This window comes from Lissotriton helveticus, chromosome 5_1 (assembly GCF_964261635.1).
Source record: "Lissotriton helveticus chromosome 5_1, aLisHel1.1, whole genome shotgun sequence".
Taxonomy (NCBI): Eukaryota; Metazoa; Chordata; class Amphibia; order Caudata; family Salamandridae; genus Lissotriton; species Lissotriton helveticus.
This window is the reverse complement of record NC_136065.1, coordinates 592,621,944-592,644,316: the sequence shown is the minus strand read 5'-3', so window position 1 is coordinate 592,644,316 and position 22,373 is coordinate 592,621,944. Positions and strand designations below refer to the sequence as shown.

General features: G+C 45.7%; 1 protein-coding gene across 1 annotated transcript in view; it reads left to right on the top strand.

Moving 5' to 3' along the window:
- LOC144754754 (heparan-alpha-glucosaminide N-acetyltransferase-like) overlaps positions 1–22,373 on the top strand; it is a 1,466,120-nt gene that overhangs the window by 241,268 nt on the left and 1,202,479 nt on the right. Inside the window, exon 4 of the mRNA XM_078642945.1 lies at positions 5,650–5,777. Coding sequence (XP_078499071.1) covers positions 5,650–5,777 — 128 coding nt within the window. The remainder of the gene's footprint in view (positions 1–5,649; positions 5,778–22,373) is intronic.

Below are 22,373 nucleotides of genomic sequence, written 5' to 3'. Positions count from 1 at the left end.
TGCACCTAGGGCACCCTTGCGCTGCGGGGCCTTCTTAACCCTTTTTGTGACCATACAAGCAAGTTAGGTTAGCGCCATTTCTAAGTTGTGTGCCTGCTGTGGAGCAAGGCCTATCCCCCAGATGCATCAAGCATCCATTTTGCGATTCCTTATTAGCGAAAAATAAGGAATCGCTAATAAGGAATAGCAAAATGCTATGCAAGAAGTAATTGCTTAAAAAATAGCAATTTCTTAAAATTCCTTAATTGCGACTCGCAAATTGCGAGTCGCAATTAAGCAATACCTCCCCATTCATTCCTATGGGCCTAGAGGCCCATAGGAATGAATGGGAAGACATTCTCAATTTGCGAATCGCAATTAGCGAATCGCAAATTGAGAATGCGATTTCAAGGGTGCAGGGGTGTCCAAAGGAAACCCTGTTACACCCCTGAAATTGATCTTTGCACATATGTTGCGCACACACATGCGTGTGTGCAACATGAAACTTTGAAAAATGCACTTTAGTGCATTTTTCAAAGTTTTTGCAAATTACCATGAAGTTCAACTTCATGGTAATTTGCGAGCCCTATTAGCGAAATCACTATTTTTTTAAAACTTTATTGCATTGCATTTAAGGAATCTCAATGTGAGATTCCTTAAATGCAAGTAATCGCAAATTGCGATTTCTTATTTTGCGATTTTCGCATTTGGGATGATGCATCCCAAATGCAAAAATACCAGTCGCAAAGGGTTGCGAGCGGATTTTACCTTCATGAATCTATGACTATGTTTCTTGTCTCTTTGCTACTGGTATTTGACAAGTCGTTTTTATAAGTTAATGATGCCATGCTGGTGGCTAGCACTGGGGGCGTTGAAGTCGATTGCAGCCCGTTCGCAGACACTATCCAGATAAAACAAGCACTGACAAAACCAATAGGTTTCATTGGCAAAGTCAATAAGTCTCACCTCTGTGACCTATTGGCTTTGCCAACGTTTTTCAGCCATGCTCTGAGCAGCGTGACTAAAATAAAATATAAAAAAAACTTTGACATTGCGGACTGCATCATTTTGTAAAAGCGTACACCACGCATGAGCACCTACAAAATGCAGCAAGCAGTTTTTCTTTTTAGTTAGCGGTTCGAGTTGGATTGGTGATTAGAAAGAAAATATAATGTAATAAGCGTTTTTTTAAAGCAGGGTGTGCGGAAGCAACACAGGGAATGGTGGGGAGCGAATGACAAAGCAACACGGGTCTTGGGGGTACGCCAAAGCAACAAGGGAAGGAATGCAAAAACAACACAAGGAGGGCTGGAGAGGGCACAAAAGCAAAAGAGGGATGGTGGGAAAGCAACATGGGGCAGAGGGAAAACATTACAGAGTGTACAGGTAGAGGAAACAATGGGGAAAAGCTCACAGGCAAGCACAAGAGGGAAGATGGCGGGGAGAAGCAGTCAGGCAACAAAAAGCAACAAAGAGTGCACAAAAAATAAGCTTTGGCAGAGCCAGCAGGTCTTGGTTTAATGTGCTAAACAGCGGTGTAGCCTAGTCATTGAGATTAGGAGAGGGTGTGTAAATCTTAAACTTCCCAAATAAAAAAGGAGTATAATGCAGGGTGGAGGGGTGAGATGACCAAGGGTCGGGATAGACTGTTTCAATGTTGAACATGTTTAGTATTAATTACCATTAGGTGGGCCTTTGTCTAGAGTGGCACAGTGGATCACAAACAGATTGGAATGCTACCCGAGCGATTACCACTGGTTAATCTATTTGCAAGCATTTATTCTATCACCTTTTGGGTGTTTGATTGCCAATAGAATGCCTGAAAGGATGTGGCTAGCTCAGCTTTCCAAGCCAACTACTGCCAATGTTTGTGAATTCCAACAATTATTGAATTTGCACTTACTGAAGGAGTATTTCTATGGGTGCAGATTTACATTTTTTTGGGTAAACTGATGACTATATATATATTTAGGATCCCGATCCAAAAAATGAACAAGTTAAAACCCATTAGCGAGATGAAAATGATGAGAGAAACTGATATTGATGTAACAGACTCGACTCAGGGCCCCTGACCCAACTTCCAAACCAAGAATGCATTTGTGCCGCTCCCTAAACACTCTTGCTGAAGCCATGCCCATACTCATCCCACCTCTGCCTGGTCATTCTCCTTGGAAACTCATGCTTACGGTCATCTACAACACCACGGCCTGGGGTTCCTGCCCTGGAATCACTGATTATACATGTATTTTTACTGCACAAGCTCTTCCTTGTCCCTGCTACAAGAAGCCTTGATGGCAGCATTGTCAGATCAGTGCATTTCACCTTAGAACGTTAGATTATATCATCGAATAGACAGACATTTATTAAAAGTGTTAGTCTTTAAAAAGTATTAATGGCTTGCGCTCCCCAATAACAGTGCCATTAGTAAACTAGGAGGCAATTCAGTTGTTATGTAAATGGCAAATGTGGCCTAGACACTTCTTATAGATGGAGCAACATTGCAGACAATTAAATTAAGTATAAGGGGTGCTTGTACAGCGCATAACCTTAATCTAAGTATTTTTAAGCACACTCATATTTAATAATAAAGAAAAAGGAGGCTCTGTGAAATAAAATATTTTAATATTTGCCTAGAATCACATTGTTCGACAAGCAAGGAAGCCAGTACTTATTTCAGGATATCTAGTTTCACATTTTGAAATTCCAGCCATGAGGTGGGTATATATATATATATATATATATATATATATATATATATATATATATATATATATATATATATATATATATATATATATATATATATATATATATATATATATATATATATATGTATATATATATATATATATATGTATATATATATATATATGTATATCTATATATATGCAAAAAAGAAGGAGGGAACTCTGGGTAGGTCTCAGTTTAGGTGGAAAGCAGCTCCTGTTAGAGCACTCTCAACACCAGCGACACTCTAGATCTGCTCACCTCAAATGTCTGTTTTTCTATCAAAGTTTTTAAGCATAGGATTAGACAGTGCTATCCATGCCGAGATAGAAAATGACAAAGTCTTTATATATATATATATATAATTTCAGTGCAATCCTCAAGGTTCGACGCTGGTGCTCTACTTTTTCCAACAGTTTAATTTTACCAAAGTTCAATTCTGCTGCCAAGACAGTAGCAATTGCATAAAAACACACTCTCTCGGATGTAGTAAAGTTCTTTAAGGCGCCGGTGGCAGAGCGTCCTCTGCCACCGGCGTGTGGCAGAGGATGCGAGATAGGCGCCCCTAAAGATCAGAAGAGATTTTGAAGACCGGCTAACATTGGGATTAATTAAGACTCTTAATTACGGAGTTTTGGAAAACTTGTATTTAACCGCACGCTACGGAATCATGTGGCTTGGAATTATCGCCATATAAAAGACTAGATTCCTACGGATACTCACAGCCGTGAACAAATCGCATGTAATAACCTACAAGAGGCGACGAAACTCGTGTTGGCTTGGAAAATGTGAAAATCTGACATCAGGAAGACTGATTAAAAAAGAAGAAAAAGTTGATAAATTGCATCTACTGTGTTGCGTGTTTTTACTAACTTCTGAAAAGATTTACATTGCAAATTATGTGTGCTTGGGTACATTCTTGTTTTGTTCTGTTTTTTTACCATGGAGATTTATGGAGGTTGGTGGTTCTCCCTAACCCTAGAGCATCGTTACTAATATTTGTAACCATTTGGTTAACGTTTAGTGAAAATTCCCTGAAGCGCCTAGAAACCTATCACCTATACCACCTACCTTGCTCCAAACTATTTGCTGATAATCCAGCTCCACCACCTAAGATTGATGGCTTAACTTGAGAGGGTAGGCATGCAACATATGAGGTGTTTGCAAGAAGTTGCCCAAGATATTCAGGATTCAAGGAGACCATCAACCCGATCTTCTTATAAAAAAGCATTGGGTTTCATTTCAAAGATGGTGCAGTACTAAGAAGTTGGATCCACTTATTAGATGCCTTCCAGATCCTTGAGTTCCTTAGGGACTTTTTTCTGAAAGGTTTATCACCTGCTACTTTATTTGCACACTGGTCACCTATTAAAGCTCTGAAGAAAGGAGAAGGAGATATACCCACTTGTAGGTCAGCTCCTGAGAGTTTAAAAAAAAAAAAAAAACAACAGTGAGTAACCATATTCAAACATGGGATCCCTCCGTAGTATTAAATAGGTACCAACTGCTCCCTTTTGATCCTCTAGAACAAGTAGACTTAAGTTGGTTGTCTGTTAAGATGGCGTTTTTGTTCACCATTACCTCAGCAAGGAGGATAGCGGAGTTGGGAGCATTGGTTGTTGCTCTCCTCTACTTGTATTGGTTTCCCGACAGGGATTGGATCCCATATTTATCCCTAAAGTGAACCCACTTTTCATCTGTCGCATGAGATCATATTACCTGTCTTACGGTCAGACATTAATTCAGAAATTCCATCATCTCTGATGTAGGTAGAGTATTTTACATCTCTTTGGAGTGGACTAAATGATTTTGAGTTTCTAAATCTCTCTTTGTTTCATATGGTGCAGTGAATAAAGGCAAAGCGTTCATAACTCAAACGATGAGTAGGTGGCATGCCAGGCTATCTCACAGTCATAAAACGTTCTAAATACGTCCCCTCCATCTATCATGCAAGGGCATTCTGCGAGAGCAGTATCAGTAAATAGGCTGAAGCAGGGGGTGCATCTCCAAAAGAAATTTGTACGCTGCAACGTGGACCTCACATCTGACATTTATAAAGCTCTATAAACTGGATCTTGCCTGTCCTAATGAATTACATTTTGTTTGACAGTTTTAAAATCTACAGTGAAGCAATTGTCGACTGAATAAATATATTTGGTTGGATTGTTTGGTTGTTGATGCGTATTTTGGTTGTATGTCAATACAACGTGGGCTTTTACCCCGCATGCCATTAGAACGCGGGGATTACAACGAAAGTCGTTACAACGACTTTCGCTGGATAGTGGAATAGTTTAATTTTCTATTCCAACTCCAGCCCACGTTGACAGTAGGGAAGGTGTTGGATAGAAAATTAAACTATTCCCTATCCAACAGCGCCCTCCAGCGAAAGTCGTTGTAATGACTTTTGTTGTAATCCCCGCGATGTAATTGTAATGCGGGGTAATTCCCGCGTTGTAATGGCTGTTCTCCGTGTATTTTTTATGCAGCTTGGTATATCCTTTCTCATTCAGTTATGAATAAGACGAAGAAGATGAGATGAGAGGGGAAGGATCCAATGACTTACCGGCAATCTTTATTATTTCAATTTATAGTCCTCCTCACCCCAGTCCACAGCCACCCCTCCCTCCCTTGTTTGCACCTCCAACTAGAGCTCAGGAAAGTTACAGGATGAGCGGCAGTGGGAGGTTTGTTCTTCTACCACTAGCAGTGGAAATAAAGAAAGGACTCAAGAAGTGGGATAGCCATCCCTTAGCATGTCACAGCACTGTCCGGAGGCGTAGTCACCTCATTCGGGTACAACAGGGACAAGAAGGACTGTGAATCAAGGTAATGAACTTACCTATAAATAATTGGACAATAGTGATAGGGATAATATAAAGATGGTAAAAAGTCTTTAGGAATTTGTTGTAACACGTCCTCCTCTGTGTTTCTGTTTCACTGCAGGTGGAGTGAATTATTCGGTGAACATGGACAGTACACCGTGTCAGTCTGGTCCACTCCCTCCGGACACAACGATACTGCCATCTCTTGCATCCTGAGCGTGGATAAGGGCCCAGTGAATGGTTATATTCGTGAGTAAACACTTTACTAGGAAATGAAATGCATGGCCAACCAAGGGTCAGAGGTGAGAGCCCGGGTTACATATAATGAATCAATCCAATAATTTCCCCATTGGACCTCAGTCAAAGGCGGGGGGCCAATAAACCTGACGAATTTGGTAACAGTGGAAGAGATGCAGGGGTTTGAATGCATGTTGTGGGTTCAAGCAACATGTTGTGTTAGGGATGCTTGTAAAGAGTTGCTCATACGCATATGCCTCTCGACGCAGTAGGGCTAACACAGCCTAATCACAACAACCAAGGATTATGGACTTTTATTGAATAAAAAGGCAGGTTTTCAAATGTTTTCCAAAATGCAGCAGATAGGTTTCTGATCGTAGCAACAGAAGTAAGGAATTCCAAGTGTTTGTTGCAGCCATGGAAAAAACCTTGGGGTAGATGTATCAACAACCAGATTTGCGAATCTCAAATAGTGATTTTTTTAAATTCCTTAATTGCGATTAGCAAATTGTGAATCGCAATTAAGGAATCATTTCCCATTCATTTCTATGGGCCAGGAGGCCCATAGGAATGAATGTGCAGTTATTCTCAATTTGTGATTCACAATTTGCTAATCGCAAATTGAGAATAATTTCAAGGGTGCAAGGGTGTTTTAAGGACACCCTGCTGCACCCCTGTAATTTACATGTGTGCGCATATGGCGCACATACATGCCCTAAGGGCATATATGAGTGCCACATGGCACTTTACAAATGCCCAAAAGTGCATTTGTAAAAGAAATTGCAAATTACCCCAACTACAAGTTGGTGGTAATTTGCGATTTCTTAGTGTAAATTTGCAAAACTTGATTGCTTCTTACATAGCATTTATGCTTACGCAATATTAAGGAATCGCAAAATTTGCGATTCCTTAATATTGCGATGCGTTTTACATGATACATAGCATTTTCCTATTTTTCTGTCGCAAACGCTGCTTTTTAGCGAATCGCAGCGTTTGCGACAAAAAAATCGTTTGATACATCTGCCCCCTTGTCACCATAGGAGACACTTTTTTTGATCTGGGGACAGGAAGGAGCAGGGCTTGAGTTGGGGTACCACGCGGATGGATGGCGTCCCCCCACTGTTTTTACCCGGAGCTTGATAACTGGAGCAAATGGAGCCACACATTCACTCTTTGGCCTCTCTGGGGCGAGATCGGAGCTCATTCAGAACGCTGCTCACGCGCTGGCTTCTCTGATGCAATCGCATCTAAGGGGTGAGCGAGGGGAGGCAATGAGTCTGATGGTGCAAGCCACCTTTGGTGACATCACTTCCTGTCATGACGTCAGCGTCCCCCCACTTATTTTTTTAGGACTTGTGCCCTGGGAAGGAGGAACAGGTCAGGAAAACGTAATTTTCTAATGTGATTGTGTGCTACGAACATGTTACGAAACAGGTACCTCCATCTCTGGCTTTTCCATAAATTGTGTTTTGTTTCAGTCCAACTTAAGCTAATTTTAGAACATCGAAGCGTTTTTCCCATTTTCTGTCTGTCGATCTATGGCCTTGTACGAGTTGGCGTGTATTGGACTGTTTGGGTTGTTTGTTGCTGTATGTCTGGACTTGTGTCTGTTCTGAGAGGGTCTTCTTTTACTTTTTCTGCCTGTGTATGGTGCTATTTGTGTGTTTGTCTCTTGCCTTTTATTCTATTTGTGGGTGAACACTTGTCTTGTGGTTGGTGTCTGTCTGCTGCACTGTCATTTTCCCCATGTTGACTGTGTCAGCGGGTTTGTCTTCTGTTTGTGGCCCTGTGTGCGTGCATGTTTGTCCAGAGCATCTTTGTAGAACACTTTCCATTAGGAAGCCAGCATGAGACACCCATCTCCTCAGTGTGACTTATTACACAACACGCTTTATATCATGAGCCAGAGCCCTGTCACCTCTAGCAGAGAGCCCTCGCTCTAAGTGATGGGCTGAGATATAGGTATAGATCTTAGAGCCTTTCTGTCATTGAACCACTCATTGATCGTGTTAGAGACAGGGTCGGGTCCTGGGCGCCCGGAGTGATGAGCCAAGCAGCCATACATCACCACGTTCCACGCTGAGCCATCTAGGGGTAGCCCCGTTGTTCAGTGCAGTTTCATCTAATTTAAAGAATTTCACACCATTCTTTTATGTAACTGGCTCTGCCCCAATCCCACCGACAGTTCATGGCAGTAGGTTGTTGGTTGATCCAGTGAGTTCTCTGAACCACAGACCACTTCAAAATAGGCCCAGAGCTGCCTGAGAAAGAGACTAAAGAGCTCAGGTAGAGGGCGGTGGTGGTGTCAAGGCATCTTCCAAAATGCAGCAGATGCCGATCTGCCCTCCTCGTGGTCCCCCTGGCTCTTTTGCAAGTGGCGGAACTGCTACGATTCTGACTGAGGAGCTTCAGCCAGCTCCACCGTAGGATACACATCTCATGCAGGCCCAGTGGCGGCTCCTCCACTAAGGCAGAGGAGCGTCGCCCCACTGTTCAAAAGGAAAAATAAAATGATAACGTATTGTTATTATCATTTTATTTTTCCTATTGAAGTCAGTGGCTCTCGGGGCAGGGCGGGGTTGGCCAGAGCAGGGAGAGGAGGGTTTTCCACTCCTTAAATGCGCATGACTACTTGGCCGCCGGCCAAAACGTCGTGCACACTTTGCATCTTCCACACCAGGCTTGCTTTACTCAGCCTGGTGCAACGCCTCCCAGTCCCCGTCTGAGTACTGTGGTTCGGCACTCAGACCAATCACACCGCTGCATTGCAGTGATGTGATTGGCTATGGGGAGTCTGGCAGCCCTGGTGCTTCCTGCTGCTTTCTGCTGCTGGCGGAGACAGGAAGAAGAGGACGGAGGAGAGGCGGCGGCTGGCCGGCCCAGCTGTTTTTTTCCATTTATTTCCCCCGCCCCCAGTCCCCAACCCCACCCCATACTCCTGATCGGCTGCTAGAAGATTGCCGGCACGGCATCAGAAGGGCTACCCTGGATGGGCTTCAGATGCTAATTGTTACCGCTCGGGACTGCCATTCAAGACTTGTTGGATGGAGGCAGAAAAGGAGAATAATTTCAGCAACTTGCTGTCCCAGCAGGGCTGAGCCACTGAGGGGCATATTTATCAAAGTTTCACACAATGCAGGGCAGCAAGCAAAGTCGCTGCGCTTCGTGAATTCCAAGAGCTAAAAAGCACCATATCCACTAAGATATCAGCACACTCCTAGCGCTGGAGCACTGGTTTCTGCCTAGCACCAACGCAGGCCTTGTGCATGCTGCAAGGGGGCCTGTATTATGGAAATGATTGTTTTTTTGCAGGAATGGGTACCTTCCTGAACAAAACCAATCTTTTAAGGCAATTTCCTATTCTATGTGTGAGGCAGAATGCATTATGCATAGAAAGAGGACGTAACGAGGAGAAATCAAGGTATTTTCCTCGTTGCGCCTCACCCAAGAAGGTGCAACATTTAGACACATTCCCAGCTTTACGAGCTTTCGTACATCTTAGAATACGTCAAAATCCATGGGTGAATCCTTGGGAGCACCCATGCTCCTCTCATGGAATGTCTCCCAGAGGAAGTGTAACACAACGCAGCTCCACGTGCTGCGTTGTGTTACATTTTCTGTACAAAGCCACACAAGGTGACACAAATCGGCCCTTACGTTCCTTAGTAAATACCAACTAACATTTTTCCTTGTGGCAGCACCAAAAAAGAGCTGCAACCACGATGCAAAATGTTATCTAGGCAGGAGTATTTGTTCTTAAAAACAACCTCCTGCTTTTTGGGTTTGTTTCTGAAAAAAACAAAAGCTGACCAACCATGCCACCACCGACATGGTGGACAGGTTGGCATTGAAAACTTTTGACTTCAGTTCCACGTCCACTCAGTGGTGAACTCTAGGGGCCTAGATTATGAGAAGTGTTGCACTGCTGCGACAAAATAGCGATGCAACACTCCTCAGTGCGCCCTCCTTGCGACACCAAGGATGCGCCTTATTTACAGTACAGCTCATCATGTTACAGATACATCAGTATTACTGAAATATCTGTACGCGCAAAAGTGGCGCATTGCTTGTATTTCCAGACATTGCAGGTCGAGTCTGACTACATTTGAGCAAAAAATCTTTACAAATCCCAACTTACACCAATCTTTACTGTTGTAGGCTACCTCCAGTCCATGTCCTGAGGAGAACCCCAGAACATCTAAGGGTTCGAAACGCGTTGACTCCACGCTGGAACTAGAATTATAAATGGGTGTTGCAGGAATACAGCCTTAATTAATTTGCCCCTGTTTTCAGATCCCCTAAAAATAGTTTCCAGTGTTGTGACCAGCAGGCCCTTTCGAAATTACTCTTTGGCCGCTTATTTTTGTATATCAATAGTAGGACTGGTGCCCCATGTATGTTATATCTTGAGGCATTCACCCCACCCCCTATATTTATATGGTGTCTACATGAATGTTTTTAATTTTTGCATTTATTTGTAATATGTAATTGTAGTAATGGTGTATAATGCCTTTTTGATAACAGTGTCTTTGTTTTCGCACATATCGAATTGTAAAAACATTTGTAAATAAGTAAAAAATGATCAAAATGAAAATGTTACCCACTTAGGATTTTTGGCTAGGGGTGGTGGTAATTGATTGTTTTCATTAACCTGGCCATTTTTGTTGTTTATTTAGTTAGAGTGGTCTAGGCCAGGCTATAACCAGACCCAAGCCTCTTTTGGTTTCACTGGTGGTGGACAGGTTGGCATTAAAAACTTTTGACTTCAGTTCCACGTCCACTCAGTGGTGAACTCTAGGGGACTAATTTATGAGAAGTGTTGCACTGCTGCGACAAAATAGAGATGCAACACTCCTCAGTGCGCCCTCCTTGCGACACCAAGGATGCGCCTTATTTACAGTACAGTTCATCATGTTACAGATACATCAGTATTACTGAAATATCTGTATGCGCAAAAGTGGCGCATTGCTAGTGTGTCTGAAAACAGATGCAACTCCAGCAATGTGTCCTTTCACGTGGGGCAAGCTCCATGTAAAAGGGCCTGTGTCACCCTTACACCTCCCAAGAGGCATGCATAAGGTTTTGACTCGATGGCGTCCTAGAAGTGGCACACCAAAAATCTTATAGATTTCAATGCGCCACTTCTACGAGGCTTTGATGCGGGGGAACACCCACCCTGCATACATTATACCTGATGCAGGTATAATTTAGTGCAGGGGTTTACAAAGTGACGCATCTGCCTAGATGTGTCACTTCATAATATGGAGCAATGTGGTGCATTGTTTGTTTAAGCCGCCGCATCAAAAAAAGTGATGCAACAGTGGCGTAAATGTGATGCAAGGGCTCATAAATAAGACCCTAAGTTGGGCAGTCTGGCTGCAGATGAAGGTGGAAAGCAGAGGTTCTGCCACCCCAAGAACTTGGTGGCCAGCCCAAGAATATCTATATGAGGCCCCAGGTGGCTCATTTAGAGGTGGGAGGTAAAGGAGCATATGTCAAAGGATATTTTAATGCTCTATCTCGTACCTTCCTGGGTACCACTTTGATTTCAACAGCAGAGTCTTAGTTGAGGAGCCTATCGTGCGCCAGCTGCCACAGAACGAGCTGGTCTATGGGATCGGAAGGCCCATCCTATCAAGAGCAGGGCTGGCTTTAGATTCAGTTATTCTCTGCATGGGACCGCACAGTGTTGATCCTCTATCGCTTTGCAGGAAAAAACTATTAGTGTTCCCCCACACCCTGGGAGAAAACTCTCAGCACATCAGAGTTATAATTGTTTTATAGGGAGTTGTCTTTGAAAAAAGAAAAAAACAACCAGTCCACCATGACGTCATTCCATAGGGGAACAGTCAGCATTAAAAAATGTCACCAAAAATTCTTCTGCCATGTTGATGAAAGCATTATTGCCGAAGATTAACTGCGGTAAGCGGGGAAGATGAAATGGGGCTAGCCGGCTGGCAATTGACCGGATGTTATTGGTCAGCAACTTCTGGTTTCATTTTACCAGTCTTGCTCGCTTCAGATGGCTTTGGGAGGATTTTGTTTTCACTTCTTTAGATTCGACACACAGGAAAACAAGACACTGGAAAAGCTAATAGCTTTCGCCTATATATGATCTCTTGTTTTTGTCAATGTTTTTTTATTTTTTATTTGCCATCCGTCCTCTGTAGAGGAGTGGGAACAGGCGTATCCTTATTCACTACGTCTACCATAAGCTGTATGGGGCAAAAACCTCTTTTTTATTAAATAGGCACCTAAAGACAGTTATTGGACTTAAACAAATGATGTTAGGGTGAGATTGTTTGAGAACCAGAGGACTCATTCGGCAGACACACAAATGCTGTTCTACAACCTACATACTACACTGTTAACACGCCCTCCGCCCTTGTCCAGCTGATACCTTTTTAGACCTCATGTGTGATGTGCCGCTCATCTTCTGTTACACAGCGCTGAGACACTCATACAGCTCTGCCGATGCACCTCATGTGTGATGTGCCGCTCATCTTCTGTTACACAGCGCTGAGACACTCATACAGCTCTGCCGATGCACCTCATGTGTGATGTGCCGCTCATCTTCTGTTACACAGCGCTGAGACACTCATACAGCTCTGCCGATGCACCTCATGTGTGATGTGCCGCTCATCTTCTGTTACACAGCGCTGAGACACTCATACAGCTCTGCCGATGCACCTCATGTGTAATGTGCCGCTCATCTTCTGTTACACAGCGCTGAGACACTCATACAGCTCTGCCGATGCACCTCATGTGTGATGTGCCGCTCATCTTCTGTTACACAGCGATGAGACACTCATACAGCTGTGCCGATGCACCTCATGTGTGATGTGCCGCTCATCTTCTGTTACACAGCGCTGAGACACTCATACAGCTCTGCCGATGCACCTCATGTGTGATGTACCGCTCATCTTCTGTTACAGCGCTGAGACACTCATACAGCTCTGCCGATGCACCTCATGTGTGATGTGCCGCTCATCTTCTGTTACAGCGCTGAGACACTCATACAGCTCTGCCGATGCACCTCATGTGTGATGTGCCACTCATCTTCTGTTACAGCGCTGAGAGACTCATACAGCTCTGCCGATGCACCTCATGTGTGATGTGCCACTCATCTTCTGTTACAGCGCTGAGACACTCATACAGCTCTGCCGATGCACCTCATGTGTGATGTGCCGCTCATCTTCTGTTACACAGCGCTGAGACACTCATACAGCTCTGCCGATGCACCTCATGTGTGATGTGCCGCTCATCTTCTGTTACAGCGCTGAGACACTCATACAGCTCTGCAGTTGCACCTCATGTGTGATGTGCCGCTCATCTTCTGTTACACAGCGCTGAGACACTCATACAGCTCTGCCGATGCACCTCATGTGTGATGTGCCGCTCATCTTCTATTACAGCGCTGAGACACTCATACAGCTCTGCCGATGCACCTCATATGTGATGTGCCGCTCATCTTCTGTTACAGCGCTGAGACACTCATACAGCTCTGCCGATGCACCTCATGTGTGATGTGCCGCTCATCTTCTGTTACAGCGCTGAGACACTCATACAGCTCTACCAATGCACCTCATGTGTGATGTGCCGCTCATCTTCTGTTACACAGCGCTGAGACACTCGTACAGCTCTGCCGATGCACCTCATGTGTGATGTGCCGCTCATCTTCTGTTACACTGCGCTGAGACACTCATACAGCTCTGCCGATGCACCTCATGTGTGATGTTCCGCTCATCTTCTGTTACAGCGCTGAGACACTCATACAGCTCTGCCGATGCACCTCATGTGTGATGTGCCGCTCATCTTCTGTTACAGTGCTGAGACACTCATACAGCTCTGCCGATGCACCTCATGTGTGATGTGCCGCTCATCTTCTGTTACAGCGCTGAGACACTCATACAGCTTTGCCAATGCACCTCATGTGTGATGTGCCGCTCATCTTCTGTTACAGCGCTGAGACACTCATACAGCTCTGCTGATGCACCTCATGTGTGATGTGCCGCTCATATTCTGTTACAGCGCTAAGACACTCATACAGCTCTGCTGATGCACCTCATGTGTGATGTGCCGCTCAACTTCTGTTACAGCGCTGAGACACTCATACAGCTCTGCCGATGCACCTCATGTGGGATGTGCCGCTCATCTTCTGTTACACAGCGCTGAGACACTCATACACCTCTGCCGATGCACCTCATGTGTGATGTGCCGCTCATCTTCTGTTACAGCGCTGAGACACTCATACAGCTCTGCCAATGCACCTCATGTGTGATGTGCCACCCATCTTCTGTTACAGCGCTGAGACACTCACATAGCTCTGCCAATGCACCTCTTGTGTGATGTGCCACCCATCTTCTGTTACAGCGCTGAGACACTCACACAGCTCTGCCGATGCACCTCATGTGTGATGTGCCACTCATCTTCTGTTACAGCGCTGTGACACTCTTACAGCTCTGCTGATGCACCTCATGTGTGATGTGCCACCCATCTTCTGTTACAGCACTGAGACACTCACACAGCTCTGCCAATGCACCTCGTGTGTGATGTGCCACCCATCTTCAGTTACAGCGCTGAGACACTCACACAGCTCTGCCGATGCACCTCATGTGTGATGTGCCATTCATCTTCTGTTACAGCGCTGTGACACTCTTACAGCTCTGCCGATGCACCTCGTGTGTGATGTGCCGCTCATCTTCTGTTACAGCGCTGAGACACTCATACAGGTCTGCCAATGCACCTCATGTGTGATGTGCCACCCATCTTCTGTTACACCCTGAGACACTCATACAGCTCTGCCGATGCACCTCGTGTGTGATGTGCCGCTCATCTACTGTTACACAGCGCTGAGACACTCATACAGCTCTGCCAATGCACCTCATGTGTGATGTGCCACTCATCTTCTGTTACAGCGCTGAGACACTCATACAGCTCTGCTGATGCACCTCATGTGTGATGTGCCGCTCATCTTCTGTTACAGCACTGAGACACTCATACAGCTCTGCAGTTGCACCTCATGTGTGATGTGCCGCTCATCTTCTGTTACACAGCGCTGAGACACTCATACAGCTCTGCCGATGCACCTCATGTGTGATGTGCCGCTCATCTTCTATTACAGCGCTGAGACACTCATACAGCTCTGCCGATGCACCTCATATGTGATGTGCCGCTCATCTTCTGTTACAGCGCTGAGACACTCATACAGCTCTGCCGATGCACCTCATGTGTGATGTGCCGCTCATCTTCTGTTACAGCGCTGAGACACTCATACAGCTCTACCAATGCACCTCATGTGTGATGTGCCGCTCATCTTCTGTTACACAGCGCTGAGACACTCGTACAACTCTGCCGATGCACCTCATGTGTGATGTGCCGCTCATCTTCTGTTACACTGCGCTGAGACACTCATACAGCTCTGCCGATGCACCTCATGTGTGATGTTCCGCTCATCTTCTGTTACAGCGCTGAGACACTCATACAGCTCTGCCGATGCACCTCATGTGTGATGTGCCGCTCATCTTCTGTTACAGTGCTGAGACACTCATACAGCTCTGCCGATGCACCTCATGTGTGATGTGCCGCTCATCTTCTGTTACAGCGCTGAGACACTCATACAGCTTTGCCAATGCACCTCATGTGTGATGTGCCGCTCATCTTCTGTTACAGCGCTGAGACACTCATACAGCTCTGCTGATGCACCTCATGTGTGATGTGCCGCTCATATTCTGTTACAGCGCTAAGACACTCATACAGCTCTGCTGATGCACCTCATGTGTGATGTGCCGCTCATCTTCTGTTACAGCGCTGAGACACTCATACAGCTCTGCCGATGCACCTCATGTGGGATGTGCCGCTCATCTTCTGTTACACAGCGCTGAGACACTCATACACCTCTGCCGATGCACCTCATGTGTGATGTGCCGCTCATCTTCTGTTACAGCGCTGAGACACTCATACAGCTCTGCCAATGCACCTCATGTGTGATGTGCCACCCATCTTCTGTTACAGCGCTGAGACACTCACATAGCTCTGCCAATGCACCTCTTGTGTGATGTGCCACCCATCTTCTGTTACAGCGCTGAGACACTCACACAGCTCTGCCGATGCACCTCATGTGTGATGTGCCACTCATCTTCTGTTACAGCGCTGTGACACTCTTACAGCTCTGCTGATGCACCTCATGTGTGATGTGCCACCCATCTTCTGTTACAGCACTGAGACACTCACACAGCTCTGCCAATGCACCTCGTGTGTGATGTGCCACCCATCTTCAGTTACAGCGCTGAGACACTCACACAGCTCTGCCGATGCACCTCATGTGTGATGTGCCATTCATCTTCTGTTACAGCGCTGTGACACTCTTACAGCTCTGCCGATGCACCTCGTGTGTGATGTGCCGCTCATCTTCTGTTACAGCGCTGAGACACTCATACAGGTCTGCCAATGCACCTCATGTGTGATGTGCCACCCATCTTCTGTTACACCCTGAGACACTCATACAGCTCTGCCGATGCACCTCGTGTGTGATGTGCCGCTCATCTACTGTTACACAGCGCTGAGACACTCATACAGCTCTGCCAATGCACCTCATGTGTGATGTGCCACTCATCTTCTGTTACAGCGCTGAGACACTCATACAGCTCTGCTGATGCACCTCATGTGTGATGTGCCGCTCATCTTCTGTTACAGCACTGAGACACTCATACAGCTCTGCCAATGCACCTCATGTGTGATGTGCCGCTCATCTTCTGTTACAGCGCTGAGACACTCATACATCTCTGCCGATTCACCTCATGTGTGATGTGCCGCTCATCTTCTGTTACAGCGCTGAGACACTCATACAGCTCTGCTGATGCACCTCATGTGTGATGTGCCGCTCATCTTCTGTTACAGCGCTGAGACACTCATACAGCTCTGCCGATGTACCTCATGTGTGATGTGCCACTCCTCTTCTGTTACACCCTGAGACACTCATACAGCTCTGCCGATGCACCTCGTGTGTGATGTGCCGCTCATCTTCTGTTACAGCGCTGAGACACTCATACAGCTCTGCCGATGCACCTTGTGTGTGATGTGCCACTCCTCTTCTGTTACACCCTGAGACACTCATACAGCTCTGCCGATGCACCTCGTGTGTGATGTGCCGCTCATCTTCTGTTACAGCGCTGAGACACTCATACAGCTCTGCTGATGCACCTCATGTGTGATGTGCCACCCATCTTCTGTTACAGCGCTGAGACACTCACACAGCTCTGCCAATGCACCTCGTGTGTGATGTGCCACCCATCTTCTGTTACAGTGCTGTGACACTCTTACAGCTCTGCTGATGCACCTCATGTGTGATGTGCCACCCATCTTCTGTTACAGCGCTGAGACACTCATACAGCTCTGCTGATGCACCTCATGTGTGATGTGCCACCCATCTTCTGTTACAGCGCTGAGACACTCATACAGGTCTGCCAATGCACCTCGTGTGTGATGTGCCGCTCATCTTCTGTTACAGCGCTGAGACACTCATACAGCTCTGCCAATGCACCTCATGTGTGATGTGCCGCTCATCTTCTGTTACAGCGCTGAGACACTCATACAGCTATGCCAATGCACCTCGTGTGTGATGTGCCGCTCATCTTCTGTTACAGCGCTGAGACACTCATACAGCTTTGCCAATGCACCTCATGTGTGATGTGCCGCTCATCTTCTGTTACAGCGCTCAGACACTCATACAGCTCTGCCGATGCACCTCATGTGTGATGTGCCGCTCATCTTCTGTTACACAGCGCTAAGACACTCATACAGCTCTGCCGATGCACCTCATGTGTGATGTGCCACCCATCTTCTGTTACAGAGCTGAGACACTCATACAGCTCTGCCGATGCACCTCGTGTGTGATGTGCCGCTCATCTTCTGTTACAGCGCTGAGACACTCATACAGCTCTGCTGATGCACCTCATGTGTGATGTGCCACCCATCTTCTGTTACAGCGCTGAGACACTCATACAGCTCTGCCGATGCACCTCGTGTGTGATGTGCCACTCATCTTCTGTTACAGCGCTGAGACACTCATACAGCTCTGCTGATGCACCTCATGTGTGATGTGCCGCTCATCTTCTGTTACAGCACTGAGACACTCATACAGCTCTGCTGATGCACCTCATGTGTGATGTGCCACTCATCTTCTGTTACAGCGCTGAGACACTCATACAGCTCTGCCGATGCACCTCATGTGTGATGTGCCGCTCATCTTCTGTTACAGCGCTGAGACACTCATACAACTCTGCTGATGCACCTCATGTGTGATGTGCCACCCATCTTCTGTTACAGCGCTGAGACACTCATACAGCTCTGCCGATGCAACTCATGTGTGATGTGCCACTCATCTTCTGTTACAGCGCTGAGACACTCATACAGCTCTGCCGATGCACCTCATGTGTAATGTGCCGCTCATCTACTGTTACAGCGCTGAGACACTCATACAGCTCTGCTGATGCACCTCATGTCTGATGTGCCACCCATCTTCTGTTACAGCGCTGAGACACTCATACAGCTCTGCCGATGCACCTCGTGTGTGATGTGCCACTCATCTTCTGTTACAGCGCTGAGACACTCATACAGCTCTGCTGATGCACCTCATGTGTGATGTGCCGCTCATCTTCTGTTACAGCACTGAGACACTCATACAGCTCTGCTGATGCACCTCGTGTGTGATGTGCCGCTCATCTTCTGTTACAGCGCTGAGACACTCATACAGCTCTGCTGATGCACCTCATGTGTGATGTGCCACTCATCTTCTGATACAGCGCTGAGACACTCATACAGCTCTGCCGATGCACCTCATGTGTGATGTGCCGCTCATCTTCTGTTACAGCGCTGAGACACTCATACAACTCTGCTGATGCACCTCATGTGTGATGTGCCACCCATCTTCTGTTACAGCGCTGAGACACTCATACAGCTCTGCCGATGCACCTCATGTGTGATGTGCCACCCATCTTCTGTTACAGCGCTGAGACACTCATACAGCTCTGCTGATGCACCTCATGTGTGATTTGCAGGGCATCTTCTGTTCCTGTGCAGAGAATTTCACACAGCTCCTCCAATGCACCTCAAGGGTGATGTGCAGCTCAACGTATGTTCCAGTGCTGAGACGTACACAGCGCCGCCAATGAACCTTGTGCTGCTCGATTTCTGTTCTATTACTGAGACTCTCACTGAGCTCTGCCGATGAATCCTGTGCGAGGTGCCGCTCATCTTTTGTGCCAGTACTGAGACTCTCAAACAGCTCTCCCAATACACCTCATGTGTGATGTGCGTTCATTTTATGTTCTAGTGCGTAAACTTTCACACAGCTCCTCCAATGCTCCTCAGTTGTGATGTGCTGCACATCATGTATTCCAGCAGTGAGACTCACACAGTTCAGCTGATGCACCATATTTCTTTTTTTTGTGTTTAAAAAGCTTTATTTGAATATTAACAGAGAATATAAAAGGCCAGCAATACAGAGAATGGTATATTGAAATATATAAATAACGAAAAAAATGGCTAGCATGAGACGAAAAAAGAAAGCTGTTTAAGATTTATGTGGAAGTAAGGGGGAACAGGGACAGGGGGAGAGAGAGGGGGAAGGGAAGGGGCAATTCTTAAAAATTGATAAACTGTGATATTGCATATCTACAAAGGAATGCTGTTCCAACACTGAGCCCCCCCCCAGCTCCGCCAATAAACCTCATCACTAAAGAACAGTATTCCCTGCCATTATAGCACTGAATTCCACCAAAAGACTTTACCACTGGACCTCATTCCTATTGTGCCTTACAGGCTGCTATTCTGGCATTGAGACTCATGCACAGATCTACCTATGCACATCATCTCTGATATGCATCACTCTCTGCTATTGAAACAGTAAGACTCACATAGAGTCTTGGTACAAAAGTGGGTGGTGATGGACGGAGTCCCTTGCTCACTTTGCCACGGGATTCAAGCAAGCCGGGCTGAAGACGGCTGAAATGCCAGAAACCGGTCCTCAGAAGTTTGTTTCCGGTCCAGGGAAGGCATGGCTTGGCAGTTCGGGCTGGACTGTTCCCATGAGGCACAGGGTCAGACTGATTTGCATATGATCATGTCTGAACTAGGGTGGCAGAGTGGGCTAAAGAACGGTGATGGATTAAACCCTGATCTGTTGACTGGGTGTGAGTGTTTGATTGGTTCAGATGCTCTGTCCATCACCACCCCCTTTTGTATCACCTAGAGTCTTAGCATTTCAATACCTCATTTCTGATGTTCAGTACTCTCAGCTATTTCACCACCAAGATCCTCAAACAGCTCTTCCAATGCACCTCATTCCAACATGCACCACAATGTGCACTATTGAAATAGCAGAGTGGTGCACATCGGTATGAGGTGCACTGGAGCCACAAAGTGCCACACACAGCTCTGTCGATGCACCTCATTTCTGATGTGTAGCAATCTGTGCTAATCAAGCACTATAATCCACAGAGAGATCATCTGATGCATCTTATTTCTAATGTATGACACTTTCTGCTGTTCCACCATTAAAGACCTACAATCCATACAGCATTTCTGATGCATCTCATTTCTGATGTACAGGGCTCTGCTATTCCAGTACTGAGACGCAGACATCTCTGAAAATAACTAAAACTCTAACCCCCCATATTCTTTGTGGCAGTAACAAAACAAATCGAAACTCACGAGGATCCCTGCAAGAGAACTTGCTGCACTACGCTGCATGGTAGGGAGAGGGCAGGAATGAGCCTTTTCTATTAAGATATAGTGCATTTATGCTTTTTGCCTGTGTAGGAGCAAAAACTGCTGCCTAGAACCCATGCATGCACCCTTGCACCTCGGCATCATAGCACTTTTTTGTTTACTTTCAGCCATGCTGTTGTGCAACATGGCTAAAAAAAACATTGACAAAGCCAATAGAAAAACCAATAGATGACACATAGGCTAGACCTATTAGCTTTGCCAATGTTTGTTTGAGTAACCTTTGATCCATTTAAGCTAGAAACAAAAGTTTTGTTGAAATCAGCGAACTATGCAGCAGAATGTTGATTATGGGGCAAATGCGTTAAATCCATATTTGTGTGGAAAATGTTGTGGCTGCGGAATCGCATAATTTCTCTCGCCTTGGTGTGTACTTTTTGGTCTACACTGGCCTAGAATGGTCGATTCGATATTGTGCATCTTATGAAATCATCATACCAAATAAAGATGTCTCCCCCGCCCACTAATTCTCCCAGCCCCCCATGGCCGTCCAGGCGAGGACATAGTTTAATCATGACGTGATTAAGCGCGAGGGTAATACTTTTAGCTAGCTAACCATATTTAATTTCCTAAAGGCCCTGGTCACCGCTGCGAATCGACGCCTCTCCGCTGTAATTATTTTAAAACACTTGCTTATGAGCCCCGGGCGCTTTCTCCCACACCCCCACGAGCCGAGGCGCCTCCGTTGCAGTTTTCCCGCAGGTGACAAGGCACGCTCGTGATGGATGGCTGCGATTTTAATTACAATCAAAAGCTGATTGAAATGTGCACGCGGCCTCGTCCCGCGCCTCGCTTGTATCACCGAGACACCTGCCATGTTCGGTAAAGTCATACAGCCGTTTCACGGTGTTTGCAGGAACGGTGCCTTGATTGCCACGTTAATTAAGCAAATCCTCCTTGGAGACAGCGCCAAGCAGCCCTGATGCTTGTCCTTAGCGCTACAGAAATGCTGACTGGATTGGTTTAAACGGAAGGCCTGCTCAAACTCTGGCGACACACATTTTGAACCACAGGAAAAAAGGTCATAGCAGAAATTTCTAAATGACTGGGCCCAGAGCTTTGAGTGGGACGAAAAAATGGAGGGAAGGGGGTCTCTCGAAGGGGAGTGGCCTATGTAATTAAGGGCGTGGCTTAAAACACCTTAGTTTAAAAGCTGTGCTTAGCATAGTGTGCCGCCCGTCTGGTATTTAGCTGTTTTTGTCATTTCATCCAGATATATAATACAGCAAGTAACACTATACCTACAAGAAGTCAGGACTTTTGGTTTTGTCAATGGTTGTTAGTTGCATTAGATAAATAATCAACAACTATGGCTTTGTTGTATATAATATTGAAAATGCTTCTGTTTTGAAATGATGAGACTGTTAGAACTGTAAACAAATGGGTAGTGGGATCAGTGGATCACTGTCCCATCCTGTGTTGCACACCTTAATTCCTCTTCCAGAAAAAGAGGTTCCAAACTTGTTTTCAACGTTTCAATTATGCTTTTATTCAGCAAAAGTTTCTTGATTTGCGTTTTTACACAAAATTGTTCATCATTTTTTAGACATTTGTGCGGTTTCTCTTTATATGTTTAAACATATCAACACTGTCCTTTTAAAGCCATCCAATGCATTTCGAGGCTTACCGCCTCTTCGTCAGGGAAAAGGATACTGAAATAAAATAAAATGTAGAATGCAATAAATGTTCAATAATTAATGTAAATCATGGCTGGTGTTGGGGGTTGTTCAGTGTGGGAGAGGAAGGGTTGTGTTTGGAGTCGTGCGTATTTATAGTGGCACCTTAGAAAAATTATCCCGCAACCTGTGTAACGTGGTTTAC